The sequence below is a fragment of the Manacus candei genome, unplaced genomic scaffold (assembly GCF_025592945.1).
Source record: "Manacus candei isolate 608988 ecotype Guabito, Panama unplaced genomic scaffold, ASM2559294v1 h1tg000028l, whole genome shotgun sequence".
Lineage (NCBI taxonomy): Eukaryota > Metazoa > Chordata > Aves > Passeriformes > Pipridae > Manacus > Manacus candei.
In genome coordinates, this window is record NW_026138076.1 from 34,216,317 (window position 1) to 34,233,945 (window position 17,629).

Below are 17,629 nucleotides of genomic sequence, written 5' to 3' on the forward strand. Positions count from 1 at the left end.
GGGCTTGATCAAGCTAGGTAATGGTATCGCATAGTCCAAAATAACATCTGTTGGCTTGCTGGAAACTCGCAACTGCTCGTTGTTTTGCCAAAGTGGTGTCTGCTGATTTGCTCACAGGCATGTTACAAACCTACAAAGGAGCAGCTGTGAGATACGATGCTCAGACTGGCAGTTTCCATCTCCCTTACCTAGGAAAGGAGAAAAACGAAGTGTTTTGCATCCTCCATTTCTCACTCGATGGACTTCTGTTGAGAAACTGCTGCAAGATATGCCCTTAAAATTCCATCTACAAAAAAACCCCCTAGTAAACAAAAAAGCAATCCCAAGCAAGCCCAAGAGCACTTGTACGCACATGGCTTTATAGGATAAGGATTGTATCACGCACTGCTGCTCAAATGCATGATTGTTACACCACACAGTGCCTCTGTGTGAGCACACACAGCAAAAGTGGTTGGAATAGTTTCTTTTGTATCCGCTCAGCTGCAAGGCAGTGAATGCTTCGGGCCAGAGCCAGGAACAAAACCAACTCCTTGCCAGTGCACGGTAGTGCAGTCGCAGCTTCTGCGTGAGATTACAAAAGAGGATAAACCACAGAGTAAAGTGAGAGCACTGAAATTTTTATTTGTTACCTCTAGGTACCACGAGTTTGACATTAATAGGCAAGACCAGTGAATGAGCAGCAGTACATTGCATTCAAACCTGAATCTCCAAAGCACCAAAATTTGAGCTAGATTTACTTCTTAATCCTATAGTCAGCACACTAGTCTGGACTTGCTGCATCTCGTATTGTCCCTAATTTAGTAGTACATTGTTATGCAGTTAAGGGGCATGAGGAAAGAGTCAGTTGTGTAGTACCACTTCTACATCATCATAGGACTACAACATGCACATTCTACTGTGTGGCCCAAGCAACAAGAATACAAGTAGAACAGTTACGGGTGGAGACAGGTTCATGTTAACACCACCTATGAATTTGTAGAAACCTTTTTGGACGGGTACCTACAGCAGTTCATCAATTTGTGTGGGAACGTTACACGCATGCACGAGTGATACAGTGGAAAACATAGCAGGAGTGGCAGCAGGACGGAGGACAAAGGAGGAATCTGTGATGGGATGCACTGGAAACAAGACCTTCCTCAGCTTTCTACAGCAAGTCTCTGCTCTGTTAGCGAGGCCTGCTGGGCAACAGTTTTGTTCTCATGGCTGCGGAGTTTTGATATGACTTCTAGAAACGCCATGCTCTGCACTTCCTTTTGAAGAGGCTCTGGAAAAGGAAATATTAAACAGTGCTTTGTATGAGACGGAAAGAAGAACAGAAAACTGTGAGCAACTTTTCTACTGAACCCTGTACGCACGTAAGCACACAGCTCTGTGTGTACACATAATCTGGTTATTTACTTTTTTGAATTGCTTTTGAGGAAAGAGAAAACTCTTCAGGGCCTGGGGCATGCACAAACTCCATGGATTTCAGGTAATTATCAGTGATGAAACTGCTGAACAGCAGTTCATAACATCCACCTGCACTGCCTTCTAAAACAGAGGCTTTGGAAGTATTTTCACTGAAAACATTTTTTCACTTTATTCCTTAAACCAGCCTGACCAAGTGAGGTCTCAGCCTTGACAGGCTCACTGCATTGTTTGTGTGTACCAGCTCTTACTGGTTGTGTGGGGATTGATGTCTTTAATGGATGTGTCATGACCTGGTCACTGTTTGCTGTCCATTCACAGCTCAGCTCTGAAGTTAATGCAAACACAACGCACGGAGCATTGCCCAATGCAGTGCATATGGATACACTGCTCATGTTTTACTCAAAACTAAGAGACACTCTGATAAGTCTGATCCTGGATTGCATGGTACTTCAATAAGGAGAGGTTGTGAGCAACTCATAAAATCAAAGACCCATACTCTAAAAATCTCACAATTTTGATCCAAAGCAGTTGGTTTTGTTTCATGCTCTGTTCAGGCAACTCCAGTGAAATCCCACTCAGCAACAAATGCCTACATGTATTTTTGCTTTCCACATGCTGCTGTGGTCCTGATCTCTGAATTTCCCAGGAGAAAACCAAACCAAACCTGCTTGAGATAGCTACGCTGTAGCTGTGCTATTTACTTCTTTTTTTCTTTTTAAATAGCAGACTTTGCATTTGTTCCCATCCCTACCTTCTTTCTTGTTCACATATTTTTAGTTTTCACACAGTTTAACCCCCACCATGTCAGAGCTGGGAACTCTCATGCTGCTGCGCACCTGGGAACCTGTATGTGATGTCATCAGAGTGATGTCAGTGAAGCTGTTGGGGTGATTATGCCATGTAAGCACTTTCTTCTTTCTCCTGAGATATCAACATGTTTATGCAGGCATTTTACTGTGCTTTACAGCAGCTGATAACATCCAGGTTCCCAGAGGCTCTCGCACACAGAAGTGACTGTGCTAGCTACAAATGCTCTGCTTTTGATGATTCTTCCGTTTTCCATTATCCTCATTTTTCTTTCTCTAACCATTCACTCAGTTGCAAGAGAAACTTCCAGATGGCAAGAATCACATATAAATTGATATCTATTTACTGCTTAACACTGAATGAAGTTCAACAAAGGCAAAAGCAGGGTCCTGCACCTGGGGAAGAATTACCCCCTGCCCCCTGCTGGGAGCTGACCTGCTGGAAAGCAGCTCTGTGGAGAACGACCTGTGGGTCATGGGTAACAAGCTGTCCACGAGCCAGCTGTGTGCCCTGGTGGGCAAGAAGGTCAGTGGTATCCTGGGATGCATTAGGAAGAGCATTACCAGCAGGTCAAGGGACGTGATGCTGCCCCTCTACTCAGCCCTGGTGAGGCCACATCTGGAATGCTGTGTCCAGTTCTGGGCTCCTCAGTACAAGGGGGACAAGGAGTTCCTGGTGCAGGTCCAGGAGAGGGCAACGAAGATGCTTAAGGGATGGGAGCGTCTCTCTTATGAGAAAAGGCTGAGGGAGCTGGGAAGAGGCGACTGAGAGAGGACCTCCTGAATATATATATAATTATCTGAAGAGACAGTGGCAAGAGGATGGAGCCAGGCACTTCCTGATGGTGCCAAGCAATAGGACAAGAGGCAATGGGCAGAAACTGATGCACAGGAAGTTCCACCTGAATATGGGGAAGAACTTTACTGTGTGGGTGACCGAGCACCGGAACAGGTTGCCCAGAGAGGTTGTGGAGTCTCCCTCACTGGAGATATTCAAGAACGGTCTGGATGCAATGCTGTGCCATGTGCTCTAGGGTGACCCTGCTTGAGCAGGGAGGTTGGACCAGATGACCCACTGTGGTCCCTTCCAACCTGACCCATTCTGTGATCCTGTGAATACAGTTGTTGGCAATATCAAGTTAAATGTGATGCCAGATATCCTGTAACAAAGCACAGTAACAACAGCAGTCACTGGAGAATTAAACTTACCAATAATTAAACCAGTGGAACTGCTTACAGTCTTTATGAAACTATACTGGTGTCTATTACTTTAAAATGACTACCCAGGTCTGTTTACAGTAGAATACAGAACATGTAAATGCTCACTGCGTGGAGACAGTGATGAAAACAGTTTAGAGTCAACAGAACTGGGAGAGAGGTGTACTTTAGTATTTTCCCATGTAAAGGACATTTGGCTCTTTGATCCTCCCCTCCTTGGTTAAAATAGTAAAAAAAAAAAAAAAAGTTAAAAGTTAATTTGCTCAGTTGCTACTCTTGTGTTCTCACTGATTTTACAGAGGTCTGTTCGTCAGGAAGCAGGGCAGAACACCGGGTCAGTCAAGTGTTAGGCCTAAACTTCACAGCTGCATAATTCAGTAATGTGCTGTCTGTTCGCTGGGAGCAGGGTAAGGAGCCTCATGTCTAGGCAGAGCTTACAGTGTGTTTACACCTTTCTGTACTTAATCCAGTTGTCATCTTAGTTGTCTGTAAATGCCTGAAACCTTTATGGAATGAAATTAGTTCTCCTTCCACAGACTAAATACTTCTTAAAAAACCAAATTAAAGAAATGTAGCAACTTCTTGAAACCTCAGCTGGGAATCAAATTTTCCCCTCAATGACACCTTGCTCTTTTTTGTTTTGTGGTTTGTTTTGTTTGTTTGTTTGCCCACACACAGGTGGGAAGTTGCAGTATCAAACCACAGCCTGCTACACCACCCTGAAAACAGCTTGACCTTTAGCAGAGGGTGAGCTCAGAGAGATGAGAGTTTGCAGCGTCCAGCACTGACATGTGTTAATGCATGTCCTGCTCATCTTTCAAAGCAACCTAAACAGTTGTGGCTGGTGGGCTGAGCACATGAGGGCTGCTGAGGGAAGGACTCTTCCTAGTGAGGTAAGTGTAAGGATCCTTCCTAAACCACCATCAGTTATAGGGAACTTGCAGCTTAAGATGAAAATAAAGTTCTTGTTAGCCTTCATATTTGCAAAGACAACCTGATACTGTAATTTCTTTCCTGTCAAAGTTTGAGCTAGCTGCACCCTGCAGAAACCAGAGTCTGATTTCTGCAGTTAATATCCCAAACTGATTTAACAGCCCCTTCCCCTTCCTTGACACTATAAACGCTATCAAGAAAGTGTCATAGTAAATTGAACCTTTCTGTGTACATCCATTGCAAACAGAAAACCAGTCTCAGTGTGTTTGCATTTGCTCTATGTTCAGGCTGTAGGAGGGAACTAAGTTTACATCCATAAATCTCAGGAAACAGCCTCTCCTGAATACTCACCAGATCCTATAAGAGCACAGATCAGCACCATGGAATTGTATTTTATTTCTGGAGCACTCCTGTCGTCTGAGAGCAGTCTGTGTAGAATCTGAACAAGCTGAGCATTTTCAAGATCCTTTTCAGCAGTGACTGAAATAAAGTGAAAATTTTTAAGTCTGTAAGTGCCACTTGCTTTGATGCTTCCATGTGTAGCTATTTACTGAAACATGGATCTCTCACTGGAGTGAAAGGGGTGCTGTGGTACATAACTCACTGGTATGAAACTGAAGCACATAATTGATGGTATGATGACAGGAATCACAGCTCTTGCTATAGAAATGTGAAGTTGCCTAACTGCTTGAAAGGACAGCCACGGAGTTTAATGACAAAATCCAGTCTTAAATGTGCAGTGAGCTGATGGAAAAGCCACCAGGCTTTCTAGCTATTTAGGCCAACACTTGCAATATTTCAATTTTCAAGACTTCCATTGCCTGAATTTGCTTTTGGAAATTCTGTCTGAGTAAATACAGATTGTGAAGTTCTTGATTCCATGGTAGAGGGAGCTCAGAGTCCATTATAAAGGCTGTGAAAAACTTTTCAAGATCACAGTGTGAGTTACTACCTCTGTAGCTTTCTAAGAAACATTAGGTATTGAACTGGGGCTTAGCCTTTAAGGGCCTGAAGACAAGAGAGTTAGACGATTCATGTGACTAGGAACATCTTTCCTTTTATTTAAAACAATTCCCTGATGTATTGGCAGTGATTTGGAAGTTGAACAGAGCATTCCTGTAGTACGCACTTGATGACAAGAGATGAAATCAAGAGCAAAAATAAGTAATGCTATTTGTTTAGTTCCTTATCTTAGTTAATAAGCAAGGATAAACAGAACCTCAGTTGGCCATTTACCTTTCTGTTTGGAAATCTGAGGTACTACAAATGCAAGTCAAGCCGTGTAATCATCTCTGCCTTCATATGGCAACTCTTACACCTATTTCTGTGGAACTTAATGAAGACATTTTGGGGGCATTATCCATCTGTGTGTGTTCTGTAGCCCTTACTAATTAGGTAAGTGAAAGCTTTATTTTCATTCTGCCAGTTGGTTAGAGCATGGTCCTAATAACGCCAAGGTTGTGGGTGCAATCTTTGTATGGGCCATTCACTGAAGAGTTGAACTCAATCCTTGTGGGTCCCTTCCAACTCAGAACATTCTGTGATTCTGTGAGCATTCCAGTGTAGGAACAGGGTCAGGTCATATAGTCTCCACTGTAAAGTACATTCGCCTTCTTTTGGGTTTTGCCCAAAATCTGAAGGTTAAATTGAAGGGCCCTTCTAAATCATGTCAACATCTACCAGAAGGATGGAGCAGATACTGTAGAACCAGCAGTCTCCAGTTTTCTGCACAACATGACAGCCTGCAAGTGTCTTCATGAACCGTCACGTATTGCTGTGCTACCCAAAGGCAGGTGGAAGGAGGAGGCTGTTCTGCACTGCCAAAGAAACTCACACAACTCCCTCTATGGCTCCTCTTGGGCACAGACTGGAAAGGCAACAGGTGAACTGCTGGGATACTCACCTAACTCTAATGCCGCTATTAATGCCAGTGCAACGAGGGCTTCGTTCTGCATTATTACGTGTTCGCTGGTCGCCATGGTTACTAAATGCTTGATGCCACCACTCTGAACAATGGTCCTAATTACATCCTAAAATAAATAACACAAAGATAAAAAAAATCTGTATTGCATACAAACTGCATTAAATAAGGAAACTGTCATGAAGGCTATGTTATCTTCAGGTAAGGATCCGCGCACTGGCTTTATGCACATAGAATCACTTCATACATAAATGTACACACACACAGGCCTACAAGTTATCTGTTACTACTTTGCAACTGTAAGATACAATGTGTTAAACCAAGCCAGGTAACCCCATGACTAAGTTAAGACACACATAACTAACTCTTTTCCAGGTCATATCGTGTAACTCAGCTTCCCACGATGTGCCATCAATCACCAAACAGTGAGGTGTTCAAAGTACCCAGTGAGCCACATATTTGGGATAAGGAAACACAAGAACATTTTCAGAGTTTCTTCAAAATGTTCAGAGAGGTGAGATCACAACTATTACACCTTACTATGTAACAGAAATGGTGTACTTTAAAAAATATATTTAGACATAGGCAGGAAAATGAGCAGCAGTGTCTTAAATATTGTGGAATTTTCCTTCAAATACAAAGGAAAGGAAAAGGTAGGTGTGGGATACCAATGTGTTGGTTTCTGTTCTAATGCCAACCATTAAAATGAATTGTTGGCCAATACTGGAGCCCAGTATATAAGAAATTAAAACGCTGACTGGGTTACATATCCCCTAAATCAGTTCAAAAATACACAGCTGAGATTCTGTTTTCAAGTCCAAAATTTGATCCAACTTACTTATGTGACAAGCATGAATAAGGATTTCTAGTCTCTGCAGGTACTTGTCGGTTATAATTTTAAAATTGATTTTGCACCTAATGTTTTCACCATTTTATGTCCCAAAAATTGCAGCCTAATAACTCAAGAGTAACACATTTAAAACCCTTTTTTCCCCTAAATGACATAATGTATGCAAGCATTTAAGTATTTATATATATATATATAAAGTAATTATATATATATTATTTATAGAGTGTATTTGCAATGATGTGTTTTATTATTTGTGATTTTCTGGTGGAACTCCAAAGTAGTTTTGAGACAATCTAGAAACTGCTAAGACCTATTTGAATTGGTGTGGAATTTTGGCTGTATAAGCCTTAAGAATCAGTCAGCCTCATTGACATCAAAATTTTTTATGGCTTGGTGCTAGTGTGGCTAAAATCAAAAGTATCTACTCCATTTTTTTAGAATGACTAAAACTAAACTACTGTTGCCTTTGTAAATATTACTCCAAATCCTTTAAAGTTAAAAGCCAAATTAAAATCTGATATGCTGTAAAGAACCATACAGTTGTACTCATATTCAAACCTAGAGGGCAGCAAAAGCTTAAAAAAACCCACCCCCTCAGCTGTTTTCTTCTTCCAGTCAAGTTTCGTCTATGAGTACATAAACCACACAAAAATTCACCTGTGACAATTCTGTTAACTTCTGCATTAATATCTATTTCATGCTATCAGTAGTGTCTCCATATTTAGAACTGAATTCTGTTTTCCTGTAGAGAATATTGATAAAATCTTGCATCTGTGGTGGCATTTGCCATTCCACGCATGCTGGGGATTGTGTGGGGTGGGTGTAGAAAAAATGAGAACTCAGAGAAATGAAACCTGATCAGTTTGAGAGGCTGAACATAAAATGGAGAATGGGTATTAGAGAGAGGTAATATTAGAAACCAGGAAAGATTTAAATCTCTATAAGGCCTGTTGACTTGTTCTTGGAGAGGCTCAGTATAGATCAGGCCCACACTATGTTTTTGACTTTGTAAATGCCATGCATGAATGAAGAGGTCACTGTTACAGTCTGAGTTCTCCAAATCACACTTGCTATTTAAGCTCAGTAATGCAGCCTGTGTTCATATCAGTGAACACGCTGAAGGAAGTCTGAGCCTGAAATAGCTTGTCTCCAGAGGAGATGCATTTGTCCCTTCTAAGGCTACGTTCTGCCTAATACTCTCCTACAAGGACAGCAGGCTTGGACTGTTTAGGTAAAGGTATTTGATTGAAAGGTATTGAAGGTGATGAGATAGACAAATGAGTTTCTCTTAACATCATACCTTTAGCCACGTGCAAGCTAGCTTTTGTTAGAATTTGGGATAAATTATGATGTCTAATGATCCGTCAGAATCTTGTAACTCTGAAATATGCTATATGAAAAGCAGGGGGACAGACTGTTTCTGGATCTCATTTTTATATAAATATATATAGCAAGTTCATAACAACTGAGCTCAATGATTCTTCACATATAGCATCACTAAAACATGGAAAATATGGCATGCTGAACTGCTGCAGGATACATTAAAAACAAAAATGAGTCAAGACTTGGGCAGGGGAGATGTAACACATGAATACCCAACCTGGCTCTCTAGAAGGATTGCGTGCTGAAGGGTCGGCTACCGACAGCAAGTGCAGAGTAACTCTTAGTTGTTACACTAAGAGTTACACTTTTTCACCACTAACTTACTTTTGATTTGCTGTGTCGTATAAGTGCAGAAAGTAGTCTGTTGGACTCTCCCATCACACCTGCGTGATCCTTGGCTTCACACCACTCCACCAATCGTTCCACCAGTTTTACATTTTTGCCCAGCTGTTCAGCTGCTTCTGCTACACGATGCCGGAGCCAACAACACAACAAAAAAGTTGTCACTTTTTTTAAGCAAGTGCTAGAAAAACAAGCTGAAAGTTACTAACTAGAAGGCGTTAGTAGAACTTCACTAGCTTGCACTACAACAGCAGAAGTCTAGGCTGCATTGAAGCAAGTAAAGCCAGTCAAAATGGAAACACCTTATCAGCCCAGTTAATGAAGCTTATGCATTGATTAAGAGCAGGGAAAATACAGGTGATGTCAGACCCCCAGGTTAGCTGTGAGCTAGCTCAAAAATTTAAAACCAGGAGGGACCGCTGCCACAAGGGAGCTCTGTTGTCAGTTAGATTAGGTTTGATAGACTAAGTCATGTAAGTTTCTTCAATGAATTTCTGTTTCACATCTAATAGCTTTACTAGAACTATAACGGATCTTTTGAAAAACTCTGCAGGACTGGGTCAAAAATACATATGCAGCTAATTTACCTCATTAACTACTTGTGTTTTTTAGCAGACTTCTGATTTTATAAATCCTCATCCTGGAATGAGCTGTTAACTCAAAGATGCTTGTTCTTTTTGAAATTACAGTCTATTAATTAATAGAGTATTAGCCCGTTCCAAAGAGTGAGGTACAGCCAGGAAATGCGGTAAGTGAACAGCAAAACAGGAGTGGTTGCTTCAAGCACTCACGCCTCAATACATACTTGTGATGTGACAGTGTAAAGAAATTCAAAAGTAAATAAGTATTTGACACTTATTTGGAGGGTCCTTAGTAGTCAGCTTAGGAGTTCTGAAAGAAAAAATCAACCCACATTCCTCTCCCTTTGCATATGCATTAGATTTATTCCAAGACTTCAGGAATAAAATTTAAAAAAATTCCCTGCTTCTCTCTTTTAAGAATCTTGGCAGCATGTCACAGACTGAACCAAAGAGAATCACTTAACACAGAGAACAGTTTATTTTTACCTTGTGCATCTATTAACATTCTTAATGTTCCCAGCAGCTTGAACTGAACAGGGGGCATCTCCGATCTGAGAAATTTCAATACAGCTTCTGCAACGCCAGCTGATAGCATCTTAGCCTTATTTACAACTGCATGAATAAAGAACAGGGATTGATCTCAAGAACGTTTGTGGAAGATAATTTATTTCCAAGATGGTCTTGAAGCAAATCTTCAGATGTGGTTTGAAAAATAGGTTGTGAGCACAGACTTCAGGAACATGAGCGTGCGCTGGTGCTACCGCATTATGGAAAAATGTCACGGCTCCTAAGGCACAGCTGTGAAATTAAGTGCTTTTTCCTAGCATGCACATCTAATTTTCAGTGTTCAGCCTGAACACAAACTTGGGCTAGACTTCTCCACTTGGTCTAGGAATGGCATCTTCCACAAAATGCATCAGGTAGAAGCCCAGGCTAATACTTGCACCCCAAATTATGAGGTAACTTCCCTGAGTCCCAACAATTCTCTTCTATTCCTCAGGCAAAGAAACTAAAGCATCTAATTAGCAGAATAACCTCTTACCCAGTTCCATTACTTTATAAGAACAACACTGGCCTGACATGTCTGGAGTCTGTAGTCCTTTTATTGCCCCCTACCCTCCCTCAACCTCTCTTTTATGCCCTCCGCTAGTCTACGCTCTCCGCTTTTGCAGAGCTCTCTGAAATGTATTTAAGGTGCAAATCCTGCCCAACAGCGTACTTAGAAAAAAGCACTTATTTGATACTCAAAATAGTGTTTTAACAAGCAGCTTATCACTGAGGTCAGTCATTACTTGCTCATTTTTCTTTAACAATGTTCAGGGGAGCTTATTTAGGTCTCTGGCAGACACCCTTGAGCACAGGCTATAGGGAAGCTGACTGATGGAAGCGAGAAGAATGACTCACCTGAGAAAGGTAAGCAAACTGCATACCACTAAAGCAGAGTGGGTTTAGTTATGTATGCATGATCATTTCTAAAAAGTTATGGTTTGTCAAAACTGAAAATAGTAAAATAAGGTTAAATGGATAAAAGACTTATTTTTGGCTTGGCACAAGAAAGCATACCACAAGTATTACAGATTTGCTTTGTTTTTTATGTCCATGTGCTCTACCTTTTATGCTTGGGTAATCAAAACTCATAAAAATTAAGTTATTAAAAATGACAAAATTGGCATTCAACTCACTGCCTACAAACAGTAACTAATTGCAATAGGCTGGCTATTCTAACAGTCTACCTCCAAATCTAATTTGGCAATGTTCAAAGTCTCAGGAAGTTACAGTAAGGTGCATTGTTTCAACAAAGTGGGCACTGTTCTCTGGTGGGGATCCTCAGCTGTGAGAGAGATCCCAAAGGAAGCAACCAAAAAAACTCATAATGCAGTGCTCTGGGCAAAAAGGTTTGAGAAATCACATCCAAGGCCTCCTCACCTCCTTGCCTTTTACAAAGCTGCTCTTTTGTTGGTGGGAGATACTGTGGGATCAGAGGGGCAAAGGACGGTCACTAGGCCTGTGTTGGATTTTGAACTGCTTGTCACAACTGCTGTGCAACAGACACAAAAGCAATGATGGGCAGAATGAAAAGCAGCAGTGTGATCTCCCTCTAGGACTGTCAGTCAGTTCTCCCACCCTCATTCCCTGGGGGGTGCAGTGGGAGAGCAGAATGTCACCTTTGGGTAGTTAGCAATGCAAAGAGAGGCTCACCAGGAATAGCCAGGTTTCTGAGCGCGCTCAGTGCAGCATGCTGCACAGTTACATTTCCATCCTCCACATGTCTGTCTAGCAGATCCATCAGCTTTTGAACTATGCCATTATCCACCATATGGATGCAGTTTCCGTCTGTGCGAGATGAGACAAGTCACTTGTGAATGGAAGATCATTACTAAGATTTTTACAATAATGTCTAACGAATGGAAGGGTTATTTCCTTCTTCCTTTCTAGATTTCATCGTTTAGAATTTGACCACCATCATCAATGAGAGCTGCAGTGCTCGTGACAAACTTAGAAGAGTGATCGAAGAAACACTGAAGAAGGCAGAAATCCCCTATACCCCTCTAAAAATGCGAAACAGTATTTTTAAAGTAGGTTTAATGCTTTTCAGGATTGTAAAGTATAAAACTACTGATGTTGCTGTATAAACACCAGCTTTACTGTGACACAGGTTTTGTTTGTAGCTGTACAGATAGAGCATGATAGAAGGGCACACATAAATTTACATAAGCTATTATGGCATGTTCTTACCATTTCTGGCAAAATTTGCAATAGCCAGTGCTCCTGCAAGCTGTAGCTGATGACTATTGGAAGGAATCCATGAAAGCACTCTTTGGAACACACTGCCTTTTCCTCCTTCAAATAACTTCTGCATGGATTCATCTGGGGTAAAAAGCACAGACAGTCAGCAAACCAAAAAAGTGTTTGTTAGGGAAACTTCTCTTTATATTTGTGAAGCTATGCTGGTTGCACTACAATTAATACAGTCTTGCAGTGGGATCAGGACAAAATCTGACCTGTTAAACGTTTGCTGGTGGGTAGCAGGTCCTCTAAGTTATTTAGAAAATTAATGAATAGTGAAATTCGGCAGCCAAACAGCATTACAAATATCTGCTGTTGCTTTGCAGAAGACAGTGACAGCCCGTACTTACCTCCAAGCAATAACAGAACCATAAGATCAGAAGCTGTTTTCAGCTCTGCAATATCATCCTCTTTGTCACTGTCCACAGTCTTCTGGACGATCTCAAGTAAGCACTCCACCAAGCCTGCTTCAACCAGCTGCAGTTTAATGACATCTGAAGAACAGCATGGATAATGGGAGTCAGAATCAGGATTTTAAATACACCTATCGCACACACATGCAGGACAGACTGTGAGAAGAAGTAGTGAAGAAGTCACTGGTTTCACTGATGGCTTGTGTACATAAACCTGCAACTCCTTTATTTGAAATTCTTAGGGCCAACTTCTGTTATTACTCCTCTAGCAGGCGCTCCCTGGATGGCCTTTAGAGCACAACCATACACTGAAGCTCTATGGAGTCCTTCACTTCTCAAAAATGAGGATATTTCTCTACAGCAAACTTCTGGCATCTCAGTCATGACACAGCGGACTTATAAGGACTGTGCTGTGTTCATGCTTTCCACAGACTTCGGACTATGCTGCAGAACAAACTTAGGGTTTCTTATTCTGTTTCATGTACAGAATGTGTACATTTGTGACTTCACTGACACAAATAAGTATAAAATACAGAACTTTTTGATGAAATCTTAGACCAAGCAATTTCTTTTAGTTGAGACAATATTTTTGCCATTCATTGAAAGGGCTGCAGCAGGAGTACAGTAAGGCCAAATCCAAAAGGCTGGGTCTGGAGGGAAGTTTGTTGTTATTCAAGAAAAACTGGAAATTGATGAGGCAAACACATTTCTTAGTTATTACTAGAAACAAGGCTCAAGAAGGCAATAAATAAGTTTTTCAGGTGGTGACATAGAACCTGGGAACAGTGTTTTATCTCCTGTTTCCACAACAACAAAATCTTTAACAGATACTTCCCTGTGAACTTGGAGCTGGGAATCTCCTCACATGCCTAAACTCCCTTTCTGTTAAGATGGGATGGCAGGTCGTCTGATGCTGTTATTAAGTCTTTTCACACATGAAAGTGATTCTGGTAGTTTTCGAATGCTGGTTTTGGAAAACACAGTCACAAAGCTCTGCAGAAGTGTGCAAAGAAATAGATTTCTCTCACCTTTCCACATGAAATGGTGTTTTAACAATAAGCTGTTTAACCCAAGTTAAAATACTTGTAAAGGCCAAAGCTCTGAAAATATTTTTTCTTATAGTTTACAAGCCACAGATGGGAGAGGAAGTGTATTCTACCTCCAGTGAAGGATGTGTCTGACTCTCAGTTTCCTGGTGTCAGTAGGCTTCTGGCCTGAGTGAAATTCATTGTTCCTCTAAGAGCAACTGACCTTCTCATGAACTTTGTTAGGGAATGTAAAATATCCCGTTGGGATTTTTTTAAGATAGGCACTTTTGCACTGAGGTGCTTTAAAAAATAGAGAATTCCCTTAGTTCCAGAATATCGGGTTGCAGATGTCTTGTGATTTGAAACTGAAATTGCTACACCAATGTGCTTAATCAACAATTAAATAAGAAACAAGCTTAAAACACCCCAAGCACCAAAATCTAGACTCTGCAAATACTTAATTTAGATGTTTTTTCCTTCTGACCTATTACTAATTGTCTGCAGTCAAAAGCACCTAAATAGTACCAGCACAGTGAACTCATTGAAGTATGCCTTGAATTCACAGTGGAAATGTTCAGCTGACTACCTCGTACATGCAAGCACCTGAGTTACGGTCAGCAGCAGTGAACTTCTCAAATCTACCTGGAACTAAAAAACATAGTCTAAGAAAAATTAGGCATTTAAACTGAAATACGTCAAATACACAAAATGTTCAACCCTATTCCACATCAGTCCCTGAGAATGGAATAACTCAGAGCAACTTGCTAGTTATTATATAATAAATTAATATATTTTGGAAAAAATGTGCAGCTTTAGAACTGAAAAAAGGAATTTATTTCCCATACCACTTAAAAGTCAAAATAACTTTTTAAATTAAAGCTTATCTTAATTTATACAATGTAAGACAGACACACAGAGAGTGTGTATGTACACAGGGTAGAATGAAACCTAAATCTTTAGAGTTTGCAATTCTATCTAATAATTTATTCAACTTAAACAAGCTTTAATGCTGAAATGGTTAAAACAAAGTTATAGAGCCATCAAATATGGTGATGTCTTCCATACTTAGAACTGTCTCCCACTGCAGTCCAGCTCCATTTCCACTAAGGGCAGATGACAGATTGTACAAACTACCTTTGTACAACCCTTTGTTCCTTCGGGAGGAACATCCCAGAGGGGTCATCAGGTGTACGTCACTTCCTGCTCTGGCTTGAGCAGTGAATGAAACTCCCAGGGGCCACCTGGGGCTACCACAGTATATGCCACCAAACACCCAAATTAAATTCCTATGATCTCTTAACAAACATTAAATGGAGTGTCCATCTCTTAGCTCTGCAATTAACACGTCCCTAGCAAAAATAATGTCCGTAGGAAATGGAACTGCTAGTGGCTCTGCGATTCCAGGAAATGATGTCCTGGTGCTGCAATGGTCTATGCATGCTTGAGCCAGCTTTTGCAGACAAATGTTGTAAAGCCCTCTAAAAAGCACTTTTTGATATTCCCACTGAGGGCACAGGGAAATAAAATATAACATAATCGTAGAGTGAATCATAGATGGAATTAGCATCAACAATTTGTTGGCTCCTGTCATACACTCGACAAAAAAATGAAGACCTATTCGCCGTGCACGAAACTACCATCACAAGGGTCAGTCATAGTGGCTTCTGAACAAAGCAGCCAGTTACTCTGCATTTAGTCCCTGAAAGAGACACCAATATACCAAAATACACATAAGGGAATGAGTAAAATATAGTGCAAGAAAAAATTCTCACCATTTTCTGCCAGGGGAGCCAAAACTTCAAAAATCATCTCTTTTTTATCATGCTCTATTTGCTTCTTGAACAGTTTCACAAGCTCTTCAGCAATGTTTGTGTAGGCAAACTGCTCCTTACTTGACTCTGTGAAGCAAAAGGAAAAATTCAGTATGAAGTAAACAAACCACATCAAAAGGTAGGACTATTTCTTTTCTCTTTGTTACCAGGTTTATTCACTGGTAAGATGTTTATTCACAGTAAGATGACTAAGAGTGCTCTTGACAGACAAGAACAATAGACTTGTGCTTGTCACAAAATGAAAAGATACGTCTCACACTTTCAGATAAATGTGCTGACCTGAATTTATTATGATTAAGGCTGTAAAAACTATATAAATATACGATCAAGGCTGTTGGGGCTGGTTTTGCCCAACAAAATGTAAAGGTAGCTATAGAAACAGTAACAGTACAAAAATATATATTAAGTCTTTGATTTCCCTCATCTTAACAGGAAGAAGAGCAGGTTATATACCACACTTTCTATGGGAAAGATGAAGATTTGCACTCAATGCTTTAATATTTACATGGTTTCACGATGTTGACATTTCTTTTGAAATCTGTGTGTGGCTGTTGCTGGGCCATCTCACCCTGCTCAGAGAGCATAAAGCAGCTTTTAGAGATGGGTGGGCTTCCTACCAGCAGATTAGCCAGCAGATCTTCAAATGTACATTCAACAAAAGCATCTCTTATTCCACTGCCTGTATCATATTCCTCCTCCCTGGCAGTATTACAAGGGATGCAAGTGGTAGGGCTGGTGTTCTGCATTCTCCAGTTGCCACCTCCTGAGGGCCATCTGTAGTCAGAAAATCTTCCAGCACCTTTGCTATTGCTCTGATGGATGGTTAGGGATTATTTTAATCTAGAACTGACCCCAAGGACTTGGGAAAAGCATGAACTGAAGACCTAGACTCTTTTGTGCACATTCCATTATTGTTTTCTCTCACTCTGCACAGTTGCACAGCATATTCTAAGTGGATTTTCGATTTTTCCAGTATTTTTAAAAGGAGATTCATCACTCTCTTTATTGGTTTGTGCTCTGCTTTGGCAGAGAATAAGAGTCATATAATGCTTTCCAAGGGATCTGTGCAATGCAGTTGTCTCTTAAGTGATGCAAAATGGTAACTCCACCAAAAAATTCCCTGAAGTTACAAGGCAAAAATAAAATAATACAGTTTCAATGTGATTGACTAAACTATTGCTTAAGGGAGAATAAAGTATTACAAACTAAATCAATTTTGTGCCAATCTTAAAGAATGAGGACCTTTTCATCATATAACAGGAAAGGAAGCAGCTACTGTTAAGCTTCTTTCCCATGGTTCTTGTTCCTCAACAGGACAGAGCTGGATCTTTCCAAAGAGGGAAAGGTGATGTAGTTCTCCATGAGGCTACCATTTCTTGTATTTAATATCCTTATGGTTTTAGTTGCATCTAAGCGCTAGAATTTTCAGAGTATGACTCTTATTATACTTTCTGTTGTGCAGACACAGTATACAGTGCCCATCTTGAAGACCTGTCATCTATTAACTTCTTTAGTGCTACTTTGATGGCTCTTTCTGTTGTTGAGTTGTTAAGAGGAGTTGTCTACTGTAAGTGAAGGTATTGTGTACGATCAGACCGCTAGATGTGATGTTCTTTCTGGCCTTGGAAGCTATGAACTCAGGCCACCAAACACTACAAACCAAACTCAGAGATATATTTTTCATGTTTTGAACTGCTGAATGTTCTCAGAAAAACAGGATGATATCATAACTGCTGTATTATTCTACTGCAGTGCAAAAAAACTCATAAGACTAAAATTTCATTGAATAGGTTAGCAAAAGAACAGCAATGTAAAACACAAGTGATAATAAAACATAGGCTGTAACAACCTGTTGATTTACACTTGATTGAATTCCAATGAAAACTAATCCAGTTGCAAAGACATTGGATCAAAGCAGGGCTACAAACTTCAATTTAAATGAGGTTGTAACTAAAATTGCTAAAGATAACATCTATTCATGACTTATACATGCAAGCATTTAGACTAGAACATGTTAAAACTCTTCACCTAAAAAAATATTGTATAGGCAGATTAATGAACTGTGCCTGTCTCAGTTTCATTCAGATATTTTCATGAGTCAAAGTTAATCCTGATAAAACTTTGT

At 40.4% G+C, this 17,629-nt stretch overlaps 1 protein-coding gene across 4 annotated transcripts in view; it reads right to left on the reverse strand.

Annotated features, from left to right (window-relative positions):
• Positions 1-596: 596 nt before the first annotated feature.
• RAP1GDS1 (Rap1 GTPase-GDP dissociation stimulator 1) overlaps positions 597-17,629 on the reverse strand; it is a 92,423-nt gene continuing 75,390 nt past the window's right edge. For all 4 annotated transcript variants that reach the window (XM_051789756.1, XM_051789757.1, XM_051789760.1 and 1 more), the window contains 9 exons: positions 15,445-15,570; positions 12,582-12,725; positions 12,181-12,312; positions 11,644-11,778; positions 9,931-10,056; positions 8,846-8,985; positions 6,271-6,397; positions 4,719-4,847; positions 597-1,264 (listed from right to left, as the gene is read on the reverse strand). In XM_051789756.1, the coding sequence (XP_051645716.1) occupies positions 1,137-1,264; positions 4,719-4,847; positions 6,271-6,397; positions 8,846-8,985; positions 9,931-10,056; positions 11,644-11,778; positions 12,181-12,312; positions 12,582-12,725; positions 15,445-15,570 (1,187 nt within the window). In that variant the 3' untranslated portion in view covers positions 597-1,136. The remainder of the gene's footprint in view (positions 1,265-4,718; positions 4,848-6,270; positions 6,398-8,845; positions 8,986-9,930; positions 10,057-11,643; positions 11,779-12,180; positions 12,313-12,581; positions 12,726-15,444; positions 15,571-17,629) is intronic.